Genomic DNA, 25606 nt, shown 5'->3' with positions numbered 1-25606 from the left:
CTAGGAAACGACCTGCACGGCAGCACGGAAGCAGAAAGGGATCTCGGCGTCCTGGTGGACTCCCAAGATGAATGTGAGTTGTCAGTGTGACAAAGTCATCAGCAAAGCTAACGGCACTTCATTGTGCAGCAGCAGACGCATGACAAACAGAACCAGGGAGGTGATACTTCCCCTCTATCGGGCACCGGTCAGACCGCAGGTGGAGTACTGCGTCCAGTTTTGGGCGCCGCACTTTAAGAGAGATGGGGATAACCTGGAGAGGGTCCAGAGAAGGGCCACTCGTATGGCTAAGGGCTTGCAGGCCAAGCGCGACGTGGAGAGACGAGGGCACCTGGACCTCTTCAGCCTCTGCAAGAGAAGGTTGAGAGGCGACCTTGTGGCTGCCGATAAATTCATCATGGGGGTGCAGAAGGGAATCGGTGAGGCTGTACTCACCAAGGCGCCCCTGGGGGTCACAAGAAAGAATGGCCATAAGCTAGCAGAGAGCAGATTTAGACTGGACATTAGGAGGAATTTCTTCACAGTTAGAGTGGCCCAGGTCTGGAACGGGCTCCCAAGGGAGATAGTGCTCTCCCTACCCTGGGGGTCTTCAAGAGGAGGTTGGATAGGCATCTGGCTGGGGTCATCTGAACTCAGCACACTTTCTTGCCTGTGCAGGGGGTCAGGCTCGATGATGTATTGAGGTCCCTTCCAACTCTAACATCTATGAGTCTGCGAACCCAGGAAAATCCTGTGAGATCCGGAAGTCTTGGGTTTAAGCAGTCTGTTGCTCTATTTTCTTGCCTACATCAGGCACCGTTTCCCCCAAAATCACCCTCCCCCCTGCAAAAATAAAGTAAATGGGGGGCATACGTATTAAGCCAGGGTTTCCGAGCCAGTGTGCTGTCCGATGTGCCGTCAGGCACGTCCAGGTGTGCCGTGAACTTGGGCTGGAGCCATGCCCCCCACCTGCTGCTCTGGGGACACAGATGGATGTGGAGTGTGGCTCCAGCTCAAAATGCCATCTGGCTGGCCACACACCATGCCTTCCCATCAGCGTCCAGCTGGCCATGAACTCCCCCATTCCCAACTGCCCACCCCTGGTCTGCGTCCGGTGTGCCATGGGGCGAAAAAGGTTGGGAAACACCATATTGAGCATTAGCTGTGGCATCACTGTTCAGGCAGTTGAGGGTTATGGCTCAGTTCTTCACTGCACAGGCATTAAGGATGGTCTCTCCTTCTTTATAATGGTCTTGATGTTTCACTGATCAAGCCTACCTTTCTTAAGACCGTTGTTATCTGCTGGCTGGTCCTAGCCTCCCTTGTTTCACAGCCCTGGAGACTAGCTCTTTTAAAATCATAGACCACCTGTGGAGACCACTCTTCAGCTGCATCTAGGGTTCTAGTTAAGCAGGAAAGTGAGGGTGGGTCAGCTGAAGATTTGGCCCTGCACCTGCTCTATGCAGCCATAACTCTGGAAACTTTTTATTCTTTCATCTTATCTTCAAAAACAAGCATGTGTTGTATTCCAAAGCGTGTTATATGCGAGAATATATAACGTTTTCCATGCTCTTCTGACCAATATTTCTTGTTCATAGCATTCAGACAAAATTGAAAACCCTCACTCCTATTTGAAGTGTTTTAATGTATCCAGAATGTATTTTATTTTTGTTTTATAGCAGCCACTTGTCCATGTGACCATCAGTCATTTTAGTTTTTTTTCCTGTTAAACAATTTGGTATGTTTAATTCATAAATAAAGTGCAATTGAATGACCCCCCCCCTCAAGTGATGGTTTCTCCTTCCTTCAGGAAACAAATTACTTTCTCATATAGACATTCTCACGTATGCCTTTCAACTGCAGAAGTGTTCTCCATCTGAAACAGGTTTATCACTGCAAACTACCGATGAAATAGGCTCTTGGTGACTTCCGGGTTATATATTTTTGTATAATGTTTTGTGGCTAATTGCTTATGACCGCATGTAAATGAGCTGCTCATGTATCCAAACAGATATGATCACATTCTGAAGTGGGAACTCTTCCAGCTAGCAGACCTGGACACATACCAGGGAATGCTGAAGCTGCTCTTCATGAAAGAACTGGAACGAATTGTTAAACTGTATGAAGCGTACAGACAAGCCCTTCACAGTGAGCTGGAGAACCGCAAGCAGAGGCAGCAGTGGTATGCACAGCAACACGGCAAGAATTTTTAAACTAACAGGTTTTTTGGGGATTTTTTTTTAAACTTGACTTTTATGAGAACACTAAAAAGCTTTAAAAGATTATTTTCACTTTTTTTTTAAAAACCATGAACAAGTGCTTTGGTTAAAAAGGCAGCTTATTTTTGTTGATGTTGCACCTTTGTAACTATCTTCCTGAATTGTTTTCTACATATATTATGTACTGTTCATAGAATGAAAAATGTTTGTTAATCTTTCTCTGTGCAAAAAAAAAAAGTTTAGTTTATTTCGAGAGCCAGTGTGGAGTCTGAAATGGACTTCATCCTGGTATCTCCTGCTAGCAGCCAGCTGTAGTATTAAGAAGCTGACTTCTGTATTTTCAAACAGCAGCAGATGCAATTACGAAGAATGTCATGGATGCAAAACATTAAAATCGAAAGTCATCATTTTATTCCCCTTCATATGTCCTACATTAATCTCTGGAGAGAGACTGCTCTCGTTTACAACTTCAATGTACAGAACACCAACATTGTTACTTTCCAGCGGCACCTGCCAGTAGTGCAGAAACAGGTGCTTTTCAATCAGAATAAAATGCTTCATCGACAAAATGAAGCATGAGGTTGCCTTATCTTTTTACTCTGTTTTTATGCAGCGGATCACTTTAGATCTGCCACTAGTCTGCACAGAATTTTGTCAGAGGGAGAATGACCTGCAAGCCTCTCAGAGACTAAGACCAGCACCTACGCATGCTGAGCTGACTGTAGTTTATAGTGAGGCATGTTGGGCGATGTTAGAATTATCCAGCTGACTTTATCACCCTTAACTCTCCATGATAAAATCAGGGAATTTAAAGAATCAAAATTTTTTTGCAAAAACATTGTCCTGTAGCAAAGTTCTCTTTATACATGATTTTTTTAAAATTGTACAGGTTCCCCTTCCAATATTTTCTTGGGTTCCTTAGCTGTCTGAAATGTTATTTATGGATCCTTTTTAGTGCAATAATTATTGTTGCAGACAAGAACTACATTTCCTGTAAATCACTTCAATAAATTTGTTTTTTGATTAATAAGTGTGGATGTGATTGATTTGCCTATCCAGAATTTCAAGTGGACCGTGGCAGCTGAAAAGTATGTGTGTGATAAACATGCTTGCTGAAGGCTCTGTGAAGATTAGACCACATGTTTTTCTGTATTTGTTTAAATATTAAGCTATAAGTTGTTGCTAAAAGCCTAATTATAGTTTAAGATGTAGTGAGGCCTTGTATAAAGTAAAGCCTAATAAATTTAGCGAAGCCTAGTAGTAGTGAGGCCCTGTGGCACAGTTAAAATTACCTTATCAAAGAAATGCAAGGCTTGTACTGCTGTTAGTCAGTCTAAGGACAGTTGAAAAAAAAGGGATCTAAGTGGTTGTACGTTATCAGTGTCTTTCAGAAGCTATAAATTAGCTGAAATAGCTGGAAACAATTCAGAAGAAAGATGCAGCCCTGTGAAAAGGATTAGTTAGCTGGTGCCTGGATCAGTGGGCCCATGGACCTTGAGGAGCCCAAGAACTGCATTCCAGGGTCCTTCCCGGCACCCCTCAGACAGCGTTGTTCGGAGACGCTTGACCCCACTGAACTTTGTGGAAAGAGAAGCTTGCTGTGTATTGGGCATCAGAGGGACTGCCGATAAATCGCCGACTCGAATTGCTTTTGTCTGTCATGGTTTGTCTTGTTACTATGCGTAGTTGTGGGGTTTTTTTAAGTCAATAAATCTTTCTTACCTTTCTACCCCCAACCACACTCTCAATCTAAACACTCCGCAGGTGGCTGGGACAGTGGACATAGCACAGATATATTTTGAAAGGTAGTAAGATCCAATCTGCACAACTATGAAAGTGCTCTGATATGGGTGACTGAGAGTGACTTAGATAAATTGGAGGACTGGGCCAAAAGGAATCTCATGAGGTTTGGCAAGGACAAGTGCAAAGTCCTGCACTTAGGACACAACAGCCCCATGCACCGGTGCAACCTGGGGGTAACCGGCTGGGCAGCAGCTCCGCAGACAAGGCCCAGGGGGCGACAGTGCACAATACACTGAATATGAGCCAGCAGTGTGCCCTTGGTGCCAAGAAGGCTACCGGCATCCCGGGCTGCTTTGGTAGGAGTGTTGCTAGTAGCCAAGGGAAGTGACTATTCCCCTCTATTCAGCCCTGTTGAGGCCGCATCTTGGAGTATTGTGTTTAGTTTTGGGCCTCCCATTATAGAAAAAATGTGGACACATTGGAGAGAATCCAGCAGACAGCAGTTAAAATGGTTTGGGGACATGACTTATGAAATGGAGCTAAGGCAACTGGGCAGATTTAGTCTGCAGAAGAGAAGCCCAAAGGGGGATTTAATCGCAACCTTCAACTCCCTGCAGGGGGGTTGCAAAGAGGATGGAGCTGGGCTGGTCTCAGTGGGGGCAGGTAACAGAACAAGGAGCAATGGGCTCAAGTTGCAGCCAGGGAGGTTTAGGTTGGATATTAGGAAGAATTTTCTCACTAGGAGGGTGGTGCAGCACTGGAGCAGGTTACCCAGGGAGATGGTTGGAAGCTCCATCCTTGGAGGTTTTCAAAACCCAGCTGGACAAAACTTTGGCTGGGATGATCTAGTTGGGGATGGTCCTGCTTTGAGCAGGGGGTTGGACTAAATCGGCAGTTCTCAACCCGTGGGTTGCAACTCATAAGTGGGTTGCAAAAATATATGAAAGGGTTGTGAACAAACTCTAAAAATGGATTTTCCTTTAAAAGAAACGTGGGAATCTGTGGCTTTTCCCTTGCGGGCTGGTGGAGTTCCAGCCTGCAAGGGGCTGCGTGGGGGTTCCCTTCTCCATGGTGGGGGACTCTGGGCAGGGGCAGTGGGTCGGACTGGCCACTGATGTTTATGAATGGGTCTGGTACAAAAAAGTTTTGAGAACCACTGGACTAGATGTGACCTCCTGAGGTGCCTTCCAACCTTCACTTTCTATGATTCTGTGAAAAGATGTAAGCAATAATGAGATTCTGGGAAGATTTGGTCTGCATAGCAGATGTTAAACTCAATCCATGGGCAGGGCCACAGTATATTTTAATTCTGCTGCCGTGTGTATAAAATGGGTGGCCCTCCAATGTTCCTGATCCACAGAAGATCGCCAGCTGATAGCAACAGGAGGCTGACACATGAGCTGAATGCAGAACAAAATTTCTGGGGCATTCGGTAGTATTCAGTGGGAAATAGTGCTGTCTTCTGTGTGTGCACAAGCAGTGTGCAGTCCTTGTGCTGTTCGGGTGGCCACGCATCTGTGAAGTTTAAAATCTGCCTTTAAAGCATGTCATTTCCTGAGCCAAACACCTCCATGAGTCTTGCTGTATGGATGTGTGTCATGTCCCTTAGGGTGTTTCTGGTTGTCTGCAGACCCTGGCAAAGATCTCGCTGGCTTTGCATTACTTTGTATATGGGAACTTTTCTTTAACTGTAAGATCCAGAAGCTACTTTTTAAACTGAAGTTTCCATAATGCAGAATCTGAATCTGGCCTGTGAAACAGAGTCAGATAAGATCTTGGCTGGATTGCATCTGGCCAATAGGCCAGATGTTTGATGCCGTTGGTGCAGCTGAATGATCAACAGAAGCAAATTCCACTGCGTGCGTTTCTCAATGGTAGTCTGCAGTTGATTTTAAAGGAAATTGTGGTGGTAAGCAAAGGGCCCTTTTACGACTGATGAGATGAGCCTGCTGCTTACAACTAAACTTCTCTTAGTTATCCAGTAAAGTATGAGCTTACCTTGCTTTCTGCCACTGGAGTCTAACTTTAAAGTCTATGAGGGCACCATCAATGAATACGTAAATGTTTACAATAGGATCCGCTTCGTAGGAACCAAAAGCAAACTTTAATCGTTTGACAATAAAAGAATAGATAGAACTGTTGAACACATTCTATGCCGTATGTGTGTGTATATACAGAAATACAGTGAAACTTTCTCAAATACATGCACAAAGTGATCTTTTTGTGCATGAAAGTTAGGAACAGAAAAAGTTTGCTTTCCTTACAATATCATTAAACATACCATACAAGAAGAACTGTCCTTACAATTTCTGACAAAGCAAGTTAACACATTTTTTTTTCACTTGTACTGATGCAATCATGTAGTCATGGCAGATATGAGGAAAACGTTAATTGATCGAAAACCTTTGGTTACATGATATGCTCGCTCAAATTCTGGGAGTAACAGAAGAAGAGGTCGTCCTTCTGAAGACTGCCAAGATGCTTTCTGGAAAACTTGTAGTCCTATTACCACATCATTTTATTAATGCCTGTAGAATAACGTGTACGGATTTAAAGCGGAAAACAAGATTTCCTAAATCAGCTGGAAATGATGTTTGATATTAAAAATTATAAGAGCATTGTATATATTTGCAGCAAAATAAATATGTACATATTAACAAAATGAAAAACATGCCTATATCTTCCCATCAAACAGTGTTGCCAAACTTAAAAAGCAAACACATCAAACCGGCTTACAAGCACATTTTGTTTTTTCATTCTCCCTTTTCCATTTCAGGAGCTTCAGACACTTGAGCATAGGTACAACAGTGAGAGTATTTAACCGATGAGAAGGCGGAGGTGTTCCTGTCATGCAGCTGCCTGAGAGCCTCCAGTTTACATCTTCTTCTTTTCTGAGCCTTCGGCAGATTCTGCTTTCTGTGCAGGGAATGCATGGTGGTACAAATGTCTGTGCGTTGCTGCTGCACTATAAAGTTTGTACAGAGCCTAAAAAAAAAGACAAAGTATTTAATTCTTAGCTCAGTATTTTATGAAACGTTACAGTAGCAGGCTCAACAGTCACGATGGGCACCTGGGATGCAGTGAATGACTTGCATCTCCATTTCCTTGACATAAAAGACATATAGATTGAACCCGCTATCTTTACACGGTCTGCTGTTTAGAGGGAGAAAAGCAATACTTAACCCAACCATTAGGGGCTTGACTTTTCTTCCATTGAGGAATGCCAATGTCATGCCTTTAAATATGGATTAGTTACAGAAGCATTCCTTACACGCCAGCTTTAAGGACTGCTAAAGCACGGCTCATGCAATGAAAGACTTTTTACAAATCCTATCAAACCTGGGGACCCTGATTTCAAGTCCCACACTTGTCTAGTAAGGGTGGTCTCCTGCACACGTTGTACTTCGTGGTTTTAAGCTGGCGGTACATACAATATACCCATTCATTTTGCTGTTGAACATGCCATGTAGCAGATTTCAGGCATCCAACATGCACACGTTCTGTAGAGAAATGCATATCATTTCATTTTCAGCAGTGTCTTGCTAGTGGCATGCGTGTTGCTATCTTCTAGATGAGACCACACAAACCACTACAGAGACACTGATTTGCTAGACGATAAGTATTTTTACCCCCATTGTTTGTGGAGAATTCATTGTGAATACAACCATGTCTTTAAAAAATAGTTTTGACCAAGCATTAAATGTTCAAGCCTAAGGCTCTAGGTTAAAGGAATATTTGCTATTCATCGTGGCCATGCAAGCTCAGAGTGACGTGAATCTGTTGGTTTTCTTTCATCAACATGAAGGTTGCCCTGTTCCCAGGACGAGAGCAAGGCCTGTGCCACTGGGACCGTTGAGTGGAGGAAGGAAAAGGAGAGAAATCTTGGCCTATGGCCTACCCTGTGGGAAGCCCTGTAACTTCTGCAGACAGGTCTGTGGCTCAAGGATGGGACTCAAGTTGCCTCAAGACCCATCAGCGAGCCATGGTAGAGACCATCCTCCAATCGAGGGCTGGCCAGCAACGACGAGCACCTGTGAATCAGCACCCTCCACTTTCTTCGCTGGAGGCCATTGCTGCGGGAGTGCAGAGCAGTTTGCCGGTGCCTCGGTGAGTCTCCATGTTGAGCTGAAAAGTGCAGGAGGTGTCAAGAGACACCCTTGCAGCTAGTAGAAGACAAATGGGGGGCAGTCAGTAAACCTCCATGAACCCCCATCCCCTTAATGACCAGCAGAAGCATCCTGGGAAGTAAAGCGAGTTACTATCCAGTGAAAACGCTGCTCCTGGGTGGGCTGCGAACAAACTTGGCGTCGGCCTCCCCGTCAGGCAAACAGGTTGGTTATGAAAGGACAAGGCCTGCTTTAGGAGGGGTCTCTCTCAAACCAGGGGCAGGGCAGGGTGGCACCATGGAGACCAACTCGAAACTGAGCTCTACGAGGGATGTGCTGAAGCCCGAGGGGAGATTTAAGGGTAAGTGTTAGTGCCAGGGGCCTCTGGCAGTTGGACTTGTGGGTCCTGGTCCATGGCTACTTTGAGCCCAATGGTCTCCAGTGCAAACGCTGTCAAGCCCAGCTGTGCTGACCAAGAAGCCAAGCTCACGGCCGCTCTTATCAGAGAAAAGTTGGTGCTGACTGCTCAAAACTTCTGCTAAGCACAGCTGCACCTCCTGCTCTGCCTGAGCGAAGAGAAACAGGCTGGCAAAGAGTGGGCCCAATTTTCAGCAACCAGAAGGTCTGAAGGACCCCAGGTAAATGCAATACAACTTCCGGAGGGAGGTCAGCATTGGTGCCTGGGGTATTGGGCCCGGCGGTTGTTCCCATTGCCTGGCATGGAGAGAGACAGTGCCCAGGAGGCCAGAGCCAGGGCTTGTGGCTGAAGTCTGCTAAAAATTCGATTTCATCCCCAACACTAAGAACGTGCCTTAATCTTACATTGTCAACTCTGGGATTGCTTAGAATAAGCTTCCCTCTCCTTGTTTAACGCAAATCAGAGGCTCTCATAACACTTTTAATGGTGCTTTTCCAGTTGTCCTTCCTCACAACTCCATGGCAGTCTACAGAGAAGAGCCACTGAGAGTGCCCTGGAGGTAAGGGGGTTCTTTGTCTTCTGCTACTTGTGCACGACCAGGAAAGGCCCCTGGCCCAGATTTCCATGTGGAAGTCCACAGGCAAGAAAATCATTTTTCATTGAGATGCTCCAAATTCAGGTGCTTCTGGGTACCAAGGTAGGCGGTTTTTGACAGCCAGCTGGGAACGGCAGTGAGTCAAATTGTGTCTCCACAGGGCCCCTGCTGGATGGTTAAAAGTCTGCTGAGAGCTTGGTGGCACCACAGCCCAGGAGCTGCCGGGGTCCCCGATGGCATCTGGTCTCAGGAGGAACGCTTCAACCAGCTCGGGGGGAAACTGCTTGAAAAACCAGTGACCAAGTACAAGCTGCCGTTCAAAGAGCTCCACGGCTGGTGGGTTCCCTTGGCTCTCGCAGCCTGATCCGCAGCGCTCGTTTGGTCCTGTCACCGAATCGTGACACACGAGCTCTAAGAGCAGGGGCGCTAGGACATTGCTCACGCTGATGGGGAAGATATATGTCAGTGGTTCCCAACCTTTTTAGACCGCGGCCTGGAAGTGACCGTGGACCGGCAAACTGCAGACCGACAAACTGCAGTCCGGAAGTGACCAGCATACCGTGGACCGGCCGCCAACCCTTTTTTATACTCTGTATAAAATGTCTGTGCCTATACTAAGTATAAAAAAGGGTTGGCTGCCGGTCCACAGTATACCGGTCACTTCTGGGCTTCTGGTCCAGCAGCCAACCCTTCACGGCTCAGTCCTGGGGGTTGGGAACATCTGAAATACATGACAACTGGGAAACACTCATGCCGCCCTTTTCAGTCTGCAGGTCCCGGTGCTTTGGCTCAGGGCTGTCCAACTTTCATGCTGCTGTGATGAGCCATAGTCTCCCCCAGGCTATGCATCCCACGGATGCCCCCTGCCGCTGCACCGTGTGCCTGTGACCTTCCTCTTCCCCACTCCTCATCCTGCTGCATCAGACCCCAGACTCAGCCACAGCTTCCTGCACTGTCCCACCCCCTGGGACCAGGGCGGGAATCAGCAGAGGGAGGGAAGCCCTGTGATAGCAGTCACAGATGTGGGAGAGCAGTGGCCAGTCGGGAGCCTGGCAGCTGCACATCAACCCCTCCTGGGCCGCATGTGGCCTGCAAGCCACCGGGTAGGCAGCCCTGCTATAGCTACATCTAATTCCAGTTCCTTCCAGGACAGCCCTGCAAAGCAGCCTGGCATCTCACCTGCTGTCCCGAGAAACAGACTGCATCGTGGAAGTGATAAGTGACAGAATGGGGCATGGATCTGGATTATGGATTTGAACGGGATGGTTTGCATAGGATGATCCAGCCGAGGATTGGACTAGATGACCTCTGGAGGTCCCTTCCAGCCTGACTTCTCTGTGGCTTTATGGGAGTCTGAATGCCACTCCTTTAATCTAAGCACCAGACAGCATTGCCCATAAAGCATGATTAATAGCAGGGCAGGGGAATCTGCTTCTCACTGATGTGACAAAGGCAGGGTTTATCCTACAGGGCACAGAGCAAAACACCTGACCCGGTGGTTTCCCTGCAGAAGGTGGTACGTGGGGAGGTAAGTGAGATTTGCCACGTCTCTGATTTTCACTTATTCTGACGTACGTTCACATCCTGGGAGCGGTGAACAGTGCTTTCGGGAAATGCAAGAGGAGAGCCTTGGCTCCTCACCGAGGGGAAATTGCCATTAGTTTCAGCAGGAGTGCTGAGCAGCAATGCAAGACTTGGCTGTTAGAAAAGAAACCAGTTTTCAGGCCTCCTCGTTTGAGCCAGCACAAAAAAACTGCCCATATTAACCTGGAACGTTAAAAGCAACAGAGCACAACTTCTGCCTGGCACAAGCAAGTGATTCGGATCAAATGTTTGGTAATCAAATGCCTCCCTATATTCATAATTTCATAGTTAGTAGGGTTGGAAGGGACCTGAGCAGATCATCTAGTCCGACCCCCTGCCGTGGCAGGAAGGAGTACTGGGGTCAAACGACCCCAGCAAGGTGTTCAGCTAAGCTCCTCTTAAAGCCCCCCAGGGTAGGAGCCGGCACCACTTCTCTTGGAAGTTGGTTCCAGACCCTAGCCGCCCTGACCGTGAAGTCGCGCATCCTGAAGTTTAGTCTGAATCTCCACTCTGCTAGCTTCTGACTTATAACTGGTCACTCCTGGCAGCGCTTGGGGGAGCAGGGACCCCCCCAGTGCCTCCTGGTCCCCCCGACTAGTTTGCAACAGGCCACAAGATCCCCCTCAGCCTTCTCTTGTGGAGGCTGAACAGGTTCAGGTCCCGCAGCCTCTCCTCATAGGGCCTGCCCTGCTGCCCCCTGACCGTGCAAGTGGCCTCCTCTGGACCCTCTCCATGTTGTCTACATCCCCCCTGAAGTGCGGCGCCCAGAACTGGACGCAGTACTCCCGCTGCGGCCTGACCAGTGCCGCATAGAGGGGGAGGATCACCTCCTTGGACCTGCTCGAGATGCATCTGTGGATGCAGGACAAGGTGCGGTTGGCCTTCCTGACCGCGTCCCCACACTGCCGGCCCATGTTCATCTTGGCATCAGTGATGACTCCAAGATCCTTTTCTGCCTCTGCACTGACGAGAAGGGAGTTCCCCAGCCTGTCGGTATGGTGCCGGTTCTTCCTCCCCAGGTGCAGCACCTCGCACTTGTCGGTGCTGAATCCCATCCTGTTCTCATCCGCCCACCCCTGTAACCTGTCCAGGTGCGATTGCCGCCTGTTCCTCCCATCTAGCGTGCCCACATGCCCCCACATCTTGGTGCCATCAGCAGATTTGAACAGGTGCTTTTTACCCCCTCGTCCAAGTCGCTGATGAAGATGTTGAACAGTGCGGGCCCGAGGACCGAGCCCTGGGGGACCCCACTGCCCACATCCCTCCAAGGCGAAAATGACCCGTCCACCACCGCTCTCTGGGTGCGGCCCTCCAGCCAGTTGGCGACACGTCTGACTGTGTGGGTGTCGACACCACAGCCCCCAGTTTCTTGATGAGAATGGGGTGAGAGACAGTGTCGAAGGCCTCCTGAAAGTCCAGGAAGACGATGTCCACTGCTCCCCCTGCGTCTAAGGATTTGGTGACCTGGTCGTAGAAGGCCACCAGCTTGGTCTGACAGGACCTGCCACTGATGACCCCGTGTTGGTTGCCCCTAAGCATGATCTCCCCCCAGCCCCTTGCGGACATGTGCCAGGATAACTCTCTCAAAAAGCTTGCCCAGGATTGAGGTAAGACTAACTGGCCTATGGTTTCCCAGGTCCTCCTCCCTCCCCTTTTTAAAGATGGGAACCATGTTAGCTGTCTTCCAGTCCTCCGGCACCACACCAGAGCCCCACGAGTGCTCGTACAGCCGTGCCAGGGGTCCCGCAATGACCGCAGCCAATTCCCTCAGCGCTCGGGGGTGGAGATCGTCAGGACCCGCTGATTTGAATACGTCCCGTCCCCCCAGACGTTCCCCGACTAGATCCTCCCTGACCCTTGGCCTGGGGCGCCTCCCCTGGGGCCTGAGGGGGCCCGGTGGGGGCTGATCTGGTCCCTGCTCAGGAAAATGGAGGCAAAGAAGTCGTTAAATAGGTTAGCTTTGTTGTCTGGTGTGACGACCAGATTTCCTAGCGTATTCTTTGGATTTCTTTTCCCCACAGGCTTCAACTTCTTCCTAGGGCTTTTGGCTGTGAGCTTGTGATTGGATCCACGTGTCCTGACTCGTGCATCTGCTGAAGAGCACCGCTGGTCTGTCTGGCCGGATACAGGGCTTTTCAAAGTATGTTTGGAGAGATACTGGTAAGGCAGATGGACTTTCTTGCTGGCTAATGGCACAGGGAGGCTGCGTTCCCAGGCAGCGTAGCCTGTTAACTCTCTTGTTGCTCCATGAGGAGCAGAGAGGTGGGATTTTCAAAGGAGCCTAATGTGTTCAGGTGCCCAACTCCCCTTGGGAAATTCATGGGGAGTTAGGCACTGAGCTCCATCCACCGCTTTGGGAATCCCAGCCACTCCAGGAGTCTTTCACATTTCTACAAGCTACAAAAAACCGAAGTCGAGCCAAGTAACTTAAACATGCATACAGCACGGGGACTTTCTCGGTGAAGGCGGGCGAGCTGGCCTCTCCGTGCCAGTCAGCCGCATGCCCTCAGGACGGTAGCTGTGCAGAAAGGACAGATGATGAGGCATGCAACCAGGGGAGACGTGTGACAACCGTAAAGCCACTTACCTCATTTGTGCTTCCCTGTGGCAAAGGCAGTGGGAAAAGGAAAAAATAGCATCCGTGTGTATCATGCGCTTTCTCGGTAACGTTACAGCATGCAACTTCACGTACACCGCCTTTTTCTGAAGGGTAACACTCCCCAGCTCCCTCTATCCATTAAGCCTTTCCCTTCCAGAGAGTCCTCAAATCATGCTCCCTGGGGTATCAGTGCTTCCCGAAGGGCTTTGGGTCCCGTGCCCTCCTTAAGGCGGTTGTACTGCTCTGTATCCCTATCATTGCACGTTCTGGATAATAAAGAAAGCATCACTTTACAACCATGTGGGAACCTCACCAGCCGCCCCAGAGGGATTGTAGTGTTCCCTTCCCCACGCCGGTCTCTCTTTGCCCTCTTCCTGCATTCCCATTCCCTCCTCGCGTGCGCCCTCTAGTTCGCCGCATCCCTGCAGGGGTGCTCATAGCCCAGTTGGAGAGACCGCCCTAGAAACATGGCTCCAAGACCTTGAATCATACGCCACGGGCTGCGACCTGGCCCACACTACAGACACAAGTCTGCTACAACTTGGTTTTCCCCCTTCACGGATGTTTCTAATTTGGACCTTACCGAGATCTCGCATCTGCCCTGAGCTTTGACTCCAAGTAGAGGCGGGCAGTGGTTGAGCCGTGCTTTGTTTCCCAAACCAAGGGGCCGTTCCTGTCCAAGGTCTGTGACCTCGGTGCGGAAGCTCTGCCGGAGGCGGTGAGCTCTTGGGGCAGGGGCTGCGGGGTCGGCCCATCGAGAGCAAAGCCTCCGAGATCCAGCAGGCTGGGATGGGAATGGCAGAATCCCACGCCCACCCGACAGCAAAGGAAACGGCTTGTTGCCGAAGGGTTTAGAGGGAGGAAGAGTTGCAATACAGATTGTTTTTTTTACACCTGCAAGTGCTGTCTGCCTGCAACGTAGCCGGCGAGGGGATGCAGCGACTTCCAACTTTAGCAGCCGGGGGCAGCAGCTACAGGAATGCTCTCGCCTTGGGAGAAGGAGCCCGTCTCAGCCCTGAATCCAGCAGAGCAGGGAGGTGGACCTGGATCTGCCACATCCCAGCAGTGTCTCAGTCCCTATCTGCTGTGGCTTGCTTCCCTCCCTCCCTCTCTCCACTCTGACCAGAAATGCCAGGGTGGCCTGAGAAATCTTTCCAGTGAGGGATGACTCAAAACATCCCCCGGAGAGGTTTGGGTTTCAGCTAACTCTTCCCCTGCCATTGGTTTTGTTGGGAATTGTCCACCCAGCCAGCTGCATCATGAGCCTTGCCTTAGGACTCAGGGTTGCACAACCCAGAGCGTCTGAACAGGGGATGTTTTTGCCCATCCAGCTCAGGGAAGAGGTATGTTAAACCTTGTCACTCTTGTATCCATTTTGCTTTGCTAAGTGAGCGAAGGGAGAGGGGAGTTCTGCCCCGGGCCGCCGTCCTGGCCACCAGCATCTCCCCCGACACCCCAGTCACTCGTGTCGGCTGCACGGTTCTGTCCGCCCCACGCAGGCAGATCCCGCGGGTGCAAGTCTACAGGAACGGCTTGGAAGGGGCTGAAATGCTGGAGACACCGGCAGAGGTCCCTGTCTGGATCAGAGGTGGCCAAACTTCCAGCACGCTGCTAGCCACAGTCCCGGACCTTGAAACAGCCAAGAGCAACAGGATGCGCAAGGCTGCAGACCCGCAGGCCCCGGCGCCGGTGCTTTGCACCCAGGGCCCAGTCCATGAAACGGTTTTATCGTTGCATGATTTCCTAGAAAAACTACTGTGAGAGAACAGAAGAAACTCAAGAGTAGCAAGTAAATGAACGGAGAGCAAGGAAAAAACTGTTTGCCTTTATTGAACTGTTTCCTTTGCTTCAGGAGCTACGTCTGCACTGCCCAGGAGCTGCACGCAGCTCGGTTTGGCCACCTCTGCTCTAGATGTTTTGGGTCTGGTTAAGCTAAGCCCAAGTCTTGCAGCTGACTCTGGCGGGGACAACTCAGCAACCTCAGATGTTGCATCTAAAGGCTGTTTCCAAGGAGAGAAGCCCCAAGAAAATCAAGGTCAGAGAACGTACATCAGTATCAGAAGTGATTTCTCCTACCTGGTCCCACAAGGCTGCAGCCACTTGGTCTATTACTGCTCCCAGCTCTCTGTACTCCCCAGAGTATCTGATATATGCCCAGGAACACAGTGTGATAAGGGTCAGCCCCATTATCATGTTGCATAGACTAGCTATGATGTCCAACCCAATGAATCCGGTCACACCGGCGATCACATAGGTGATGAAAATGACCACAAACAATGTTGCAGGGGTACGTGCAGCGTGGAAGATGTTCTTGCTGTCGTTGTGCTTGATGTACTGTATGTAGAGCTCATCTATCTCATTCTCCAGCTGCTGGAGGTAACGGCGACTGAATTCCTCCCCACCCATCTTCTTCACGCCACGGAACAGCTTCACTGCTTCCTCCTTGAGCTCCAGGTGTTTGCTCTGGAGGTCGCTGGGTGCAAGAAAAGGCCGGTCACCCCCACAGACCTGGAGGGAGAAAAGAGCTGCTTACTCAAAACACGTGTCAGGCCGATCACGGTGGGTCCTGGGTCTGAGACTGTGCCCCCCTCCCCCCCAGGCACTGGAACTGGCTGGTGATTTTTACCACCTGACTGCTGGAGACCACAGATTTGTTGTTTGAAAGAGGCCCTGAAAGCATGTTTTTGACATTTAGCATTTTAGTCACCTGAGACACCTGCATCTAAATTCCTCCCAAGTTTCACTGAAAAGTTTGGATCAGTAAATCGTTCCCAGGTAGAGGTGTCACCATAAGCTGCCTCGTAAAGGCAGGTCCTCTGCCGTCTAGTCACTTGGGAAATACGTTTGGTCTCAGCAAAAATACCAGTGTTGGCCTTACCTCTTCCATCCTCTTGTTGTAGGTGTCCTTGGCAGTGGCAACTGCTGCTAAATTGTTAGCTTCTGCTGTGGCCTGCGAGGGAGGCAGAAAGCAAGGTTTAGATCAGGTCTTGTCAAGAGCTGCCTGCCCGTGTGCACGGGTACACACCATGCATATCCTTGCTCTCTGAAGTGTGCGTGCGTGCAAAAATTAAGCAGCTCTCTAGTTTTCACAGAATGCTTTCCTCTCTGCACCCCCATGACAGCTCTCTACCAGCCCCTTTGCCTTTTCTCTCCTATCAATAAGAGGAGCCCTACTCCATCTCTGTTCTCAGTGGGGGCAGATGAACAAGCAGCAATAGTCTTACGTTGCAGCAAGGGAGGTTTAGGTTGGATACTAGGAAAACTTTCTCACTAGCAGGGTGGTGAAGCACGGGATGGAGCAGGTTACCAAGGGAGGTGGTGGCATCTCCATCCTTGGATGTTTTTAAGGCCTGGCTAGACAAAGCCCTGCCTGGGATGATGTAGTTGGGGCTGGTCCTGCTTTGAGCAGGGGACTGGACTAGATGTGACCTCCTGAGGTCCCTTCCAACCCCCATTTTCTATGATTCTGTGATCTCCCTTCGGGGTGTAGGTGCAAGCACTGGCTAACTCCAGAGTCCAAGCGGATCCTACATCTAATCACCACACGTTGCAAAAGCAGCTCAGCTGACACCAATGGCCACTGCTGCACAGGGAAAGAGGAGTGACATCTCAAGAAGCCAGGACCCAAACCTGGGATTGATAGGTGCACCTGGAAGCCATTCCTATGTGAACCCATGTGTGGAGAACATGATGATGGGAAGCATGCTGTCACAGGCCCTTCTGCAAACAGCTTCCACTGCTGTCTCATGAAGAACAGTCCTGGATGACAGCGTCACTTTTTAAAATGGGAATTGGGCTCCCAGGCTACATGAGTGCTTTTGAAAATGCTCCCGGATGCAACTGTAAAAGATTTGTATGTGGTTGTTCCTTGGAGGGTCGTGGTAGGACATCTAGAGCAACCTGAAACCTTCCATTAGCCTGACTGAAAAGCAATGCCAAGCACTCTGTGCATCATGCCAGCCAACAGCACGCAGCATAGATACCTGCAGCATCGACTTTGGATGTGGCAGTTCTTCTCCTTGATAAATCTTTATATACGCCTAGGAAAGAGCAAAGAAAAGCATCTGTTTGCACATAACACTGTCTTTACCCAAGGCACTTGGAGACATGCCCCTGTATCATGTACTCACCCATGGCGAGATTTTAAAAGGCACAAATGGGATACAGGAATCCAGCTCAACTTGGCTCCCAGCAAGAAATGTTCTGTCCTGAGCTGAGCGGGAGCAACTTGGACTTGATTTCATGTGTGACATTGGGCAAGTCTGTCAGTCTCTCTGGGTAGGTCTACTCTGATATTTACGGTCACCCCTGAGGGTAGTTCTTAACCATCCCAGGCTATGTGGGCTACCCTTTCCTAATTATACCTTGCTTTGTGGCCCAAACCACTGTACCTCAAGCGGAGCCTTTCTGGGAATTGTCTTGCCTATCACTTTGTCTCTTTTTCTGTGCATAGCTGTAATTATGGGCAGTAGAGACAGCAGATGGAGTGCAGAAGGGCCATCAATCAGAAACATGGCATTATGGGACTTCTGCTGGCTGACTTCTTGTGCTCAAGACCTACACACCCAAACGCACCATAAGGAGGGGTAGGAGAGGTGGGGAATGAGGGCAGGGTTGACCTCCGGGTCGATCCTGGAGCCCCACAGCTTCCAGGTCCAGCTGGACCGAGAGCGGAGGGTCAAGTTTAAGGGGTTGCAATCTAAGTCAGTCAGCGGACATGGACTTGAGGATGACCTTTGGGCTGACCCCAAGCACCAGTGCAGACACCCCCTCTTTGCCTCAGTTCCCCCTCTGCCCAGTGAGGTTAGCTGGGATGTGCGTGGATGAATATACCCCAGAACTGAGGCACATGGAGCCCATGATAATGGAGCCTCGTAAGGACCTGAAATGAGGGCACGTACCCTCTCCAGACAGCGTATCCTGGTCCACCCTATGTCATGTCTCATTTTGAAGAGGGGGAGAAAGTGCACGCTGCTCCATCTGAGTCCCTGAAACGTCGCATAGCTCAGGAGACCGTACCTTGAAATACTCCACGAGGCCCCGGCAGGTAATGTGGTTTCCATTGATCTCCTTAACGTCCAGGCTTTCGGAGCTGAGCAGCCAAGGGATCAACACCTTCAAGTTCTTGATGAACTCTTCATCTATTTCTGCAAGCAAACCCAAGGTCAGGGCCATAGTCAGACTCATGCTTCACGATGCAACCCTGTGCAAGGCAGGTGGGTGACCCCAGCCAGGATGCAAATGGGAATGCTTTGTGTCCCTATGAGGTCTGCCCTCAGCAGCAATGATCTTTCTGTGCCGCTACCACGCACACGGCTACAGCCAAATTTCCAAACCAGCCTCTACACCTGCAACAAGTTGCACACACATCCACCCCCCTGTAGCATAAAAGGGGATTATCTGTGCTTTAATATGAGGAATCAGCTATTTCGTGCATCTCCGAACACAGAACGGTGTGGCCGATTTGTAATCCCGGCAGCGAGCAAGCTGCATGAGGATGTGGTTTCACTACTCAGACTTTGACCGACATTAAAGGAAACGGTCTATGACCATGTGGTGCAGGTGGCACATAAACAGGCAAAATGATTGGATGCTGGTCGGTTCAGTGAGTGACCCCAAAGGTTGCCAGGCAACCATGCATAAATTCGTAGAACGTAGACTGAATTGTGAAATGTGATTGGCTCATCCAGCACTCTCAAAACCACAGCGGCCCGCCCTTAACAGAATATGAAACACCCAAGCAAGCTGGTATTAGAAATCCGCATCATAGCGCCCAGGTAACGTCCTGCAGAAGTATTCCCCGGGATGTCCTAGCCGCCTGGCCGGCCGGTGGACACAGGGAATCCTAGCCCTCAGGTCTTCCTACCCCGCTTGCACTGCGCTTGTGTGGCGTGGTTTACTGGGCAAGTTTGTAGTTTGGTAACCAACTACTGGGCTGGTTCCTTGGTCTTCAACGCCACTCCACCCCCAATCCCAAAGGTATTCCTGCTGTCCCTAACACCTCTGCTGGTGGAAAGCTGCCCGGGTTTGAAAGAGCAGAGGGATTCACATTGAATAACTGGGCAGGAGACCCTCGGTGCATGGGCAGCTGCACGCTCTGCTCTTCATGATATGTGCAGAGGCAGCTTATGCTCTTGCCAACAGGTGTGGAAATGCCGTGCCCATCTCCATCCTCTCCTCCGGCTCTTTCATTAAAAGCACTTGCGTCTCAAGCCTTCAGCCTTAGAGCCCACACTTTTACAAGAAGGAGAACTCTCCATCCTGGCTCCTGTGTGCACTAACTGAGGAGCTGTCTCAGCAATGGGCTTCTTGTTTCAGATGTGCACTGCGTATTTAAAATATTGCATATGAATATTTCAAAGCAGTGGCACTCTCAGGCTACCTGCAGGCTGGGAGCTCTTGTACATGGATTAATGCACTTGTTTTATCCTGTTACATTAGACAATGCAGGCTTCTCTCATTGCCCCTGCCACTGGCAGATGGGTCCAATTTGTCCTCCTTACTAAGTGCCTTGGCTGCATTGGGAAGGAGCAGGGTTCTCATACACCGCTACCTAACAAGGCCTTTGCTCAAACACGGGCTCGTCTTCTCATGATGAAGCCTCTGAGCACCTCAGTGCTGATTTTTTACCCGCAGCCTCCCAAAGTCGTTTTTAGGAACACACCCATCACATCGATATCTGAGAACACAGGGACCCCTCAGCTGTAGGCCTCCATGCTAACATCTATTAAACAGAGATGCTTATGTATCTCCAAACCATCGCTCCACAAGTGTTGTGCTAATACAACAAATCAGATGGAGCCAGTGGCATCACTGTGATCCTAAAGGTACCAGTCAGGCCCGGAACAGGACATAGCTCCTTGATTTCTTGCTTGGTGGTGGTATTGTTACTGCAAAATTCAGCACCTGGTAGCTATATTGCTACATGTCTGTCATATTTTGAGTAAAGCTTCACTCTCATCTGCAGCAGGCTTCAGTAGGGCAAAGCAATAGCAAGAGGCAATAAAACTGGGCAAGTTTCGGTCTCATCGCCATCTCCACCAGCCCTGATGGAGCTGCTGGAAGCCAATGGGCCGCTTTTACTACCTTGACTGATGCAGATGGAGTTGCTGCACGGCCAAGACACTTCAAGGTAGAAAAATGTCCATGGTATATTTATTACCATTCATATTAAATGGCCTGAAACCAGAAGGTGGAAGCTAATGCACTGTGTCTGGGCATGGAGAGGGTAACAAAAGGGAAAGGATATGATTAATTCTAACAGAGCTGAGAGAGCATTTGAAGGAAAAGAGCACTGGTATTAAGAGGCTATCACATGCTCCATACGCTGAGTCTTTCCATAGCCAGCATGATGGTCTAGTAGGCTCCTGAAGTTAAACTTGGAGGGAAATCTGGGAAGGATCATTGTCTGGCCCATGGCCAGCCATCCTGAGGAAGAAGCACTGCAAGCAGCGTGCTACTTTGCTTTCCCAGGGCAACCTGAGGAAGTGCAGCCACGAAAAGCACAACTCCCTGCAGGTAGGAGCAAAGTTAGTGGGTCTTGCAGGTAACGTAGTGGCCGCAAGCTATAGGTTGGGGACCACTGTATTGGAGAATAGCGGCCTTACTAGATAACTGTTTTCTCTGTTGTGGGCCCCATACTTTGCCAGAAGCAAGAGCTGAACAACAGTCTGGGGGTGGAGAAATTCAGTGCTTGTTCTGCTTGTTTCGTCTGAAGCGAAAGGGGTGTTTTCCTCACTCCCAAGAGAGCTCAGCAATAGGTACGTGGCTGACCAGCAGATTCACAGCAAAAGCAACACAGCCCCAAAGAACAATTAACCTAAAAGTTGCTTTGCAAAGCTTTTCAGAGTGAAATCTCGCTGTTTCAAATGGGCTGCCTTTTTTTTTTCTGAGCAGTCTTGCCCCCCACAGTGAACTGTACCTGCAAACCTATGTCTGCATTGCATTACCAATACAAAGTGTGAATTAATTACAGACGTGGCCATAAAAATTCAACTCTCAGCCTCGCCTTCCCTGATATCATCTCATGCTCAGTCATCTAGCTAGGGCACTATCATATTATTTGTTACAGGCAATGCCTAACACATCCCCTCTTTAAGACTAAAACCAACAGCTTCTCTGGCCATGAGCAGCTTGTTGGCTGGAGTCTGACAATGCCTTTCCATTTGCTTTCAGTAGTGCTTTCCTGAAACTATCTCAGGACTTCAGGAGATAATGGGATCCTCTGCCGCTGCATGTAAAGCAGACATTCAAATACAAACGCAAATGATCAGGTTAAGTGTCTGAAAGGAAAGAGATCGTTTTCCTTCAAACCTTTCAGTTTTCCATCAAAATTTGGGTTGGTGGCTACTTTCAAGCCAGGGTGAGGCAGCAGGAAGCAGGAGATTTTTGTGAAACAGGAATGGATGTGTTTTCGGACGTTCTGCAGTTCTTCGTGTTGATTTCCCGAGACCTGCGAGAGAGCAGCTTGAAGTCAGCACGTCTGCATGTCAGGCGGAGGGAACGCAAGTACCGCGCCAGCAACAGCGTCGGTTGAAACGCGGGGTGCGCGCTACGGGGACTGCGCAAGGGAGGAAGGAGCCGTATGGGAAGGACTGTGCTCAGAAGGAGACTTCTGCACGTTTCACACGGCCACGGGCAGAGCTGTCCTGCTCTGACCACATGCCCTGGACCCCATCATTGCCCCCTGAAAATGTGCATGCACGAGTATGCCTGGAATACACGAGCATTCGGGACGTCACATCAGGGGCTTCCTGGCATCTCCTTGAATTAGGCCTGCTCCATTATTTCCGCTACCAAACCCTCCATGCGTTTCCTGAGTACTCCTCCTAGCGCCTGCTCCCATCGTGTTCATCATGCAAGCAGCTAGTCCTGAAAAATGATCCTGGTCATGAGACCATCTGTATGTGTGCAGCAGTCTCGATGCAGGGAGACGACAGCACCGAGTAGTTCCACGTGGGTTTTAATTAATGCTTCTCAGACTATAGAGGGATCTCGCTGGTCTCTACCAGCCGGGACATCCCCGCGCTGGAGGATCTAAGCAGGCCAGGCGGTTATTTCCAGGATGCCCCTCTCTGCTCCCTGCTGTCACACCACTTGCCTTTCTGCTGCCGCTCTACAAGATCCAGCCTCTACCAAGGCACCCTGAGTTGCAGCAAGGGAGGTTTAAGTTGGATATTAGGAAAAACTTGCCCACTAGGAGGGTGGTGAAGCACTGGAACAGGTTACCCAGAGACGTGGTGCAATCTCCATTTTGGAGGTCTTTCAGGCCTGGCTCAACAAAGCCTTGGCTGGGCTGATCTAGTTGGGGCTGGTCCTGCTTGGAGCAGGGGGCTGGACTAGGCGTGACCTCCTGGGGTCCCTGCCAAGCCTCGTTTTCTAAGATTTTATGGTTTTCTATGATTCTATCTCCACCAAGGCCTTCATCCCTCAGTGGGTGTGTTAGGGAGTGCGGGTGGTTACATTTCAAGGCAGCTGCGTGCCAAGGCTCAGGACAGGGTAGGCTATTCCTGATGCTCCTGGAGATGTCAGAGGAAGATGCAAGCCCCTTGCTCGTGGCAGCATTGGATAACAGGTCTGGGTGGGGATCGGATGCATTTGCAGTGACACAGAGCGTCTTCCCGAGCGCGCGTGTCAGTGAGAGAGACCGGGGCGTCACTCAGCCAAGTGCTCTGCACTCCCTTCTCCATTCCTCCATGGGACCGTATGCCTCTCTCTCCCACCCGTTGCAGTACCAAGATCTAAGACTACAGTCTGCAGACGGTGCCTACGGGGTGTATGGAAAGCAGCAGCCGCCGCCTGCACGGAGAGGGAGCAGGATCTTCCCACTTGTTCTTGAGCCCTTCTCCACAACCAGCCCAGTGCCCTGGCCGGGCCCAGTTATACCATTATTCAATCTGGGCACGTTCACATCAAGAACCACAGGGAAATATGGAACAAACCTTAAGACGTTTCTCCAAAAATTCTGCGCCACCATCAGATCCGTAGGAAAACTCGTAAGGGAAACTCCAGTCCCGGACCAGGAATATGAGGGACTAAAAAGCAGAGAGCAGAAATCAGAGGGCGCATCAGTGCCGCGCAGAACGGGCTTGATGCAAAGGCCACGGACGTCCGCTGACTTTGCTAGACTTTGGATCAGGCCTGGATCCCACAGTCCTCCCCAGAAAAAAGCATTTGGAGCTGGGCGATTATTAATTGTGTTGTTGTTAATAATGATAAAGGTGTTTTGCTAATATCTGTTCAACTATTTTTTTAAATGCATTTCAGCCATGTTCACAGCCACCTTGCATTCACTTGCCATGAGTATTTGGGTATTCTAGCCTTGCTGGGGAAAAAAATGGGAAAAATCCATTTCCAAACTATGTGGAAATATTCCTGGCTAAAGTGTTTGCATGTTCGTCCAATCAAAAGGCAGAGGAGGGGAAAAAAAGCATGTGACGGCCAACCAATCACAGTTGAGCGCCCCGTCTGAAGTTTATCAAGCCACAGATTTAGCAAACGCAATACATACGATGCAGGCGCAATTCTTAAAGATATTGGCTGATCACCTCTGAATAGACAGACTTTGGGACACAGGGTTGCTGCTATTCAGTGAATTTAAAAGCAGCTGTATTAGGATCACAAATATTTGTTTTAAATGCTTCGTGCATCTTCAGAAGCAGCTTTTTCAGTTGCTGATGCACTTACGAAAGCTTGTGCTATATATACATGTCCTCTATATATAGGTTATTCTGTAAGATGCAAATCTACCCTGCCTTCTACAAAAGTGTCATCCAGACCTCGGTGCAGTCTTCTACCCAGGAGGAGATTTGTTCCCCAGGGTTAAAAGAAAAAAGCACATTTGCATACAATGCCACATACAGACTTGGCTGGAAGTTGGATTCTTTGGCCAGAAGAACAGGGGCAATTATTCAAACTCTTCCTGTCTGAGATCCGTAGCTGGGAAAGAACAATAGCTAGGAGCCCAACTTGCAAGCTGAAAAGGAGGTCTGCTAACCAGGACAAAGGCAACGAGAGCCCTCGCTGCAGCCACGTTTAGTTTTGTCCTATGGGAAAATCGACAGCCTCACTTTTCTTCAGCCTAGGCATCTGGCCAAGCTGACTTCTAATGGGAAACACATGCGCAGCGAGCGGACAAAGACGAAAGCGCTGGGGGGGCTTCGTTTCTTGGGGTGCCCGCGTTTTCTGCTCAACAAAGAAACACGTACCGGCGCGGTCAAGGGATCCTGTTTGTTCAGAGAGATTTTTCAGTGCCAGTCGTGTGCTCCCGGTCTACTTCACCCCACGTACCTTTGCCAGCAGGGCTGTGACCAGGACTCGGGGAGGCACGTCTTTGTCTAGGCAGGAATGCCAGGTTTGTTGGTACGGATGAAGGAGCGGGTGCCAACCTGGCATCCTGCAGGGGGGCAGTGGCTATTGCCTAAAGTACAGTTTTAATGGGAGGAGAGAGCGCTCCTTCTTTCTCTCTCCATAAGGCGCGGCTTTTCGAGAGACGTGTCCAGGAGTTCATGCGTGTGCCTGTCCAGTCAGAGCCTTGCTCGCTGGTCCCTTCCCCTCCCTGTGCTCTCCAGGTCCTTGTGCTTGCAGCCAAGTGGTCCTGGCTTGTTGTAGCCCTGATCAGGCCTATTGCTCCTTCCCCCCGCGCCCCGCCGCGCACCCATCGGTCTTGGGGCTCCAGCAGCCTTTGCTAAGGCATCCCCCGGAGGCTTTCACACAGCGAGGGCGGGTGACTGCGATTCAGCGCCGGTGTGATCGAGGGATAGAGGGGGTTTACCTTTCCACTGCCAAGGATCACGGCCTCCCCAAAAGCAGTGAGCCGGTGCAGGCAACTCACTACCGCTCATCGCTTGGCAGTACTTTCCTGCAGCAGCTGATTCATTCACAGATTCCTGGATGTTAAGGCCAGAAGTGACTGTTCAGATCATCTCACCTGGCTTTCTGCTTAATCCACATCACAGCCCCCCCCGGCATCTCTGCCTCCAGCCCACTGCTTCTGGCGGGAGTGCGGCCTGGTGCTTTCTCAGCTCTGGGGTCCTGATGCCCAGGCTCCCGTGCCCCGGGCCAGCGGCTCCAATGGTTAGTTACCATTTGCAGCTTCTTTGTGGTCTACCTTTGCCTCGCTACAGCTTCCAGCCATGCCTTTTCCTCGCGCCTTCCTCTGCGAGGTTAAAAAAGCAGCCTGCCCTCGCAAGCTCTTCCCCATGGCTGTCCTGGGAGACGGTGCAGGCCACCCCTTCGCCTTCTTGCTGATCAGTTTAAATCAGCTGTGCTCATACAGGCTCTCGCGCTGAGGCCTGTATTCAGAAGAGCCAACGAGCCATTATTAGCATCTGCCGGAGGTGCCTGATGGCCCTTTCTTCTCGC

At 50.0% G+C, this 25606-nt stretch overlaps 2 protein-coding genes across 4 annotated transcripts in view; one reads left to right on the top strand and one right to left on the bottom strand.

The window, feature by feature from the left end:
• SAV1 (salvador family WW domain containing protein 1) overlaps positions 1-3242 on the top strand; it is a 30885-nt gene extending 27643 nt beyond the window's left edge. Inside the window, exon 5 of one of the 2 annotated variants that reach the window (XM_090034343.1) lies at positions 1991-3242. In XM_090034343.1, coding sequence (XP_089890469.1) covers positions 1991-2192 — 202 coding nt within the window. In that variant the 3' untranslated portion in view covers positions 2193-3242. The remainder of the gene's footprint in view (positions 1-1990) is intronic. The other variant, XM_090034344.1, reaches the window with a different exon arrangement.
• A 2784-nt stretch (positions 3243-6026) lies between these two features.
• Positions 6027-25606, bottom strand: part of ATL1 (atlastin GTPase 1) — a 44313-nt gene continuing 24733 nt past the window's right edge. The window contains exons 7-14 of one of the 2 annotated variants that reach the window (XM_090034340.1): positions 23185-23277; positions 21557-21695; positions 18263-18390; positions 17227-17283; positions 16122-16193; positions 15320-15751; positions 13232-13246; positions 6027-6926 (exon numbers count right to left, since the gene is read on the bottom strand). In XM_090034340.1, coding sequence (XP_089890466.1) covers positions 6816-6926; positions 13232-13246; positions 15320-15751; positions 16122-16193; positions 17227-17283; positions 18263-18390; positions 21557-21695; positions 23185-23277 — 1047 coding nt within the window. In that variant the 3' untranslated portion in view covers positions 6027-6815. The remainder of the gene's footprint in view (positions 6927-13231; positions 13247-15319; positions 15752-16121; positions 16194-17226; positions 17284-18262; positions 18391-21556; positions 21696-23184; positions 23278-25606) is intronic. The other variant, XM_090034341.1, reaches the window with a different exon arrangement.

Source organism: Crocodylus siamensis, chromosome 2 (genome assembly GCF_052110815.1).
Source record: "Crocodylus siamensis isolate JL-2025a chromosome 2, ASM5211081v1, whole genome shotgun sequence".
NCBI classification, from domain to species: domain Eukaryota; kingdom Metazoa; phylum Chordata; order Crocodylia; family Crocodylidae; genus Crocodylus; species Crocodylus siamensis.
This window is presented reverse-complemented; position numbering and strand designations above follow the sequence as displayed.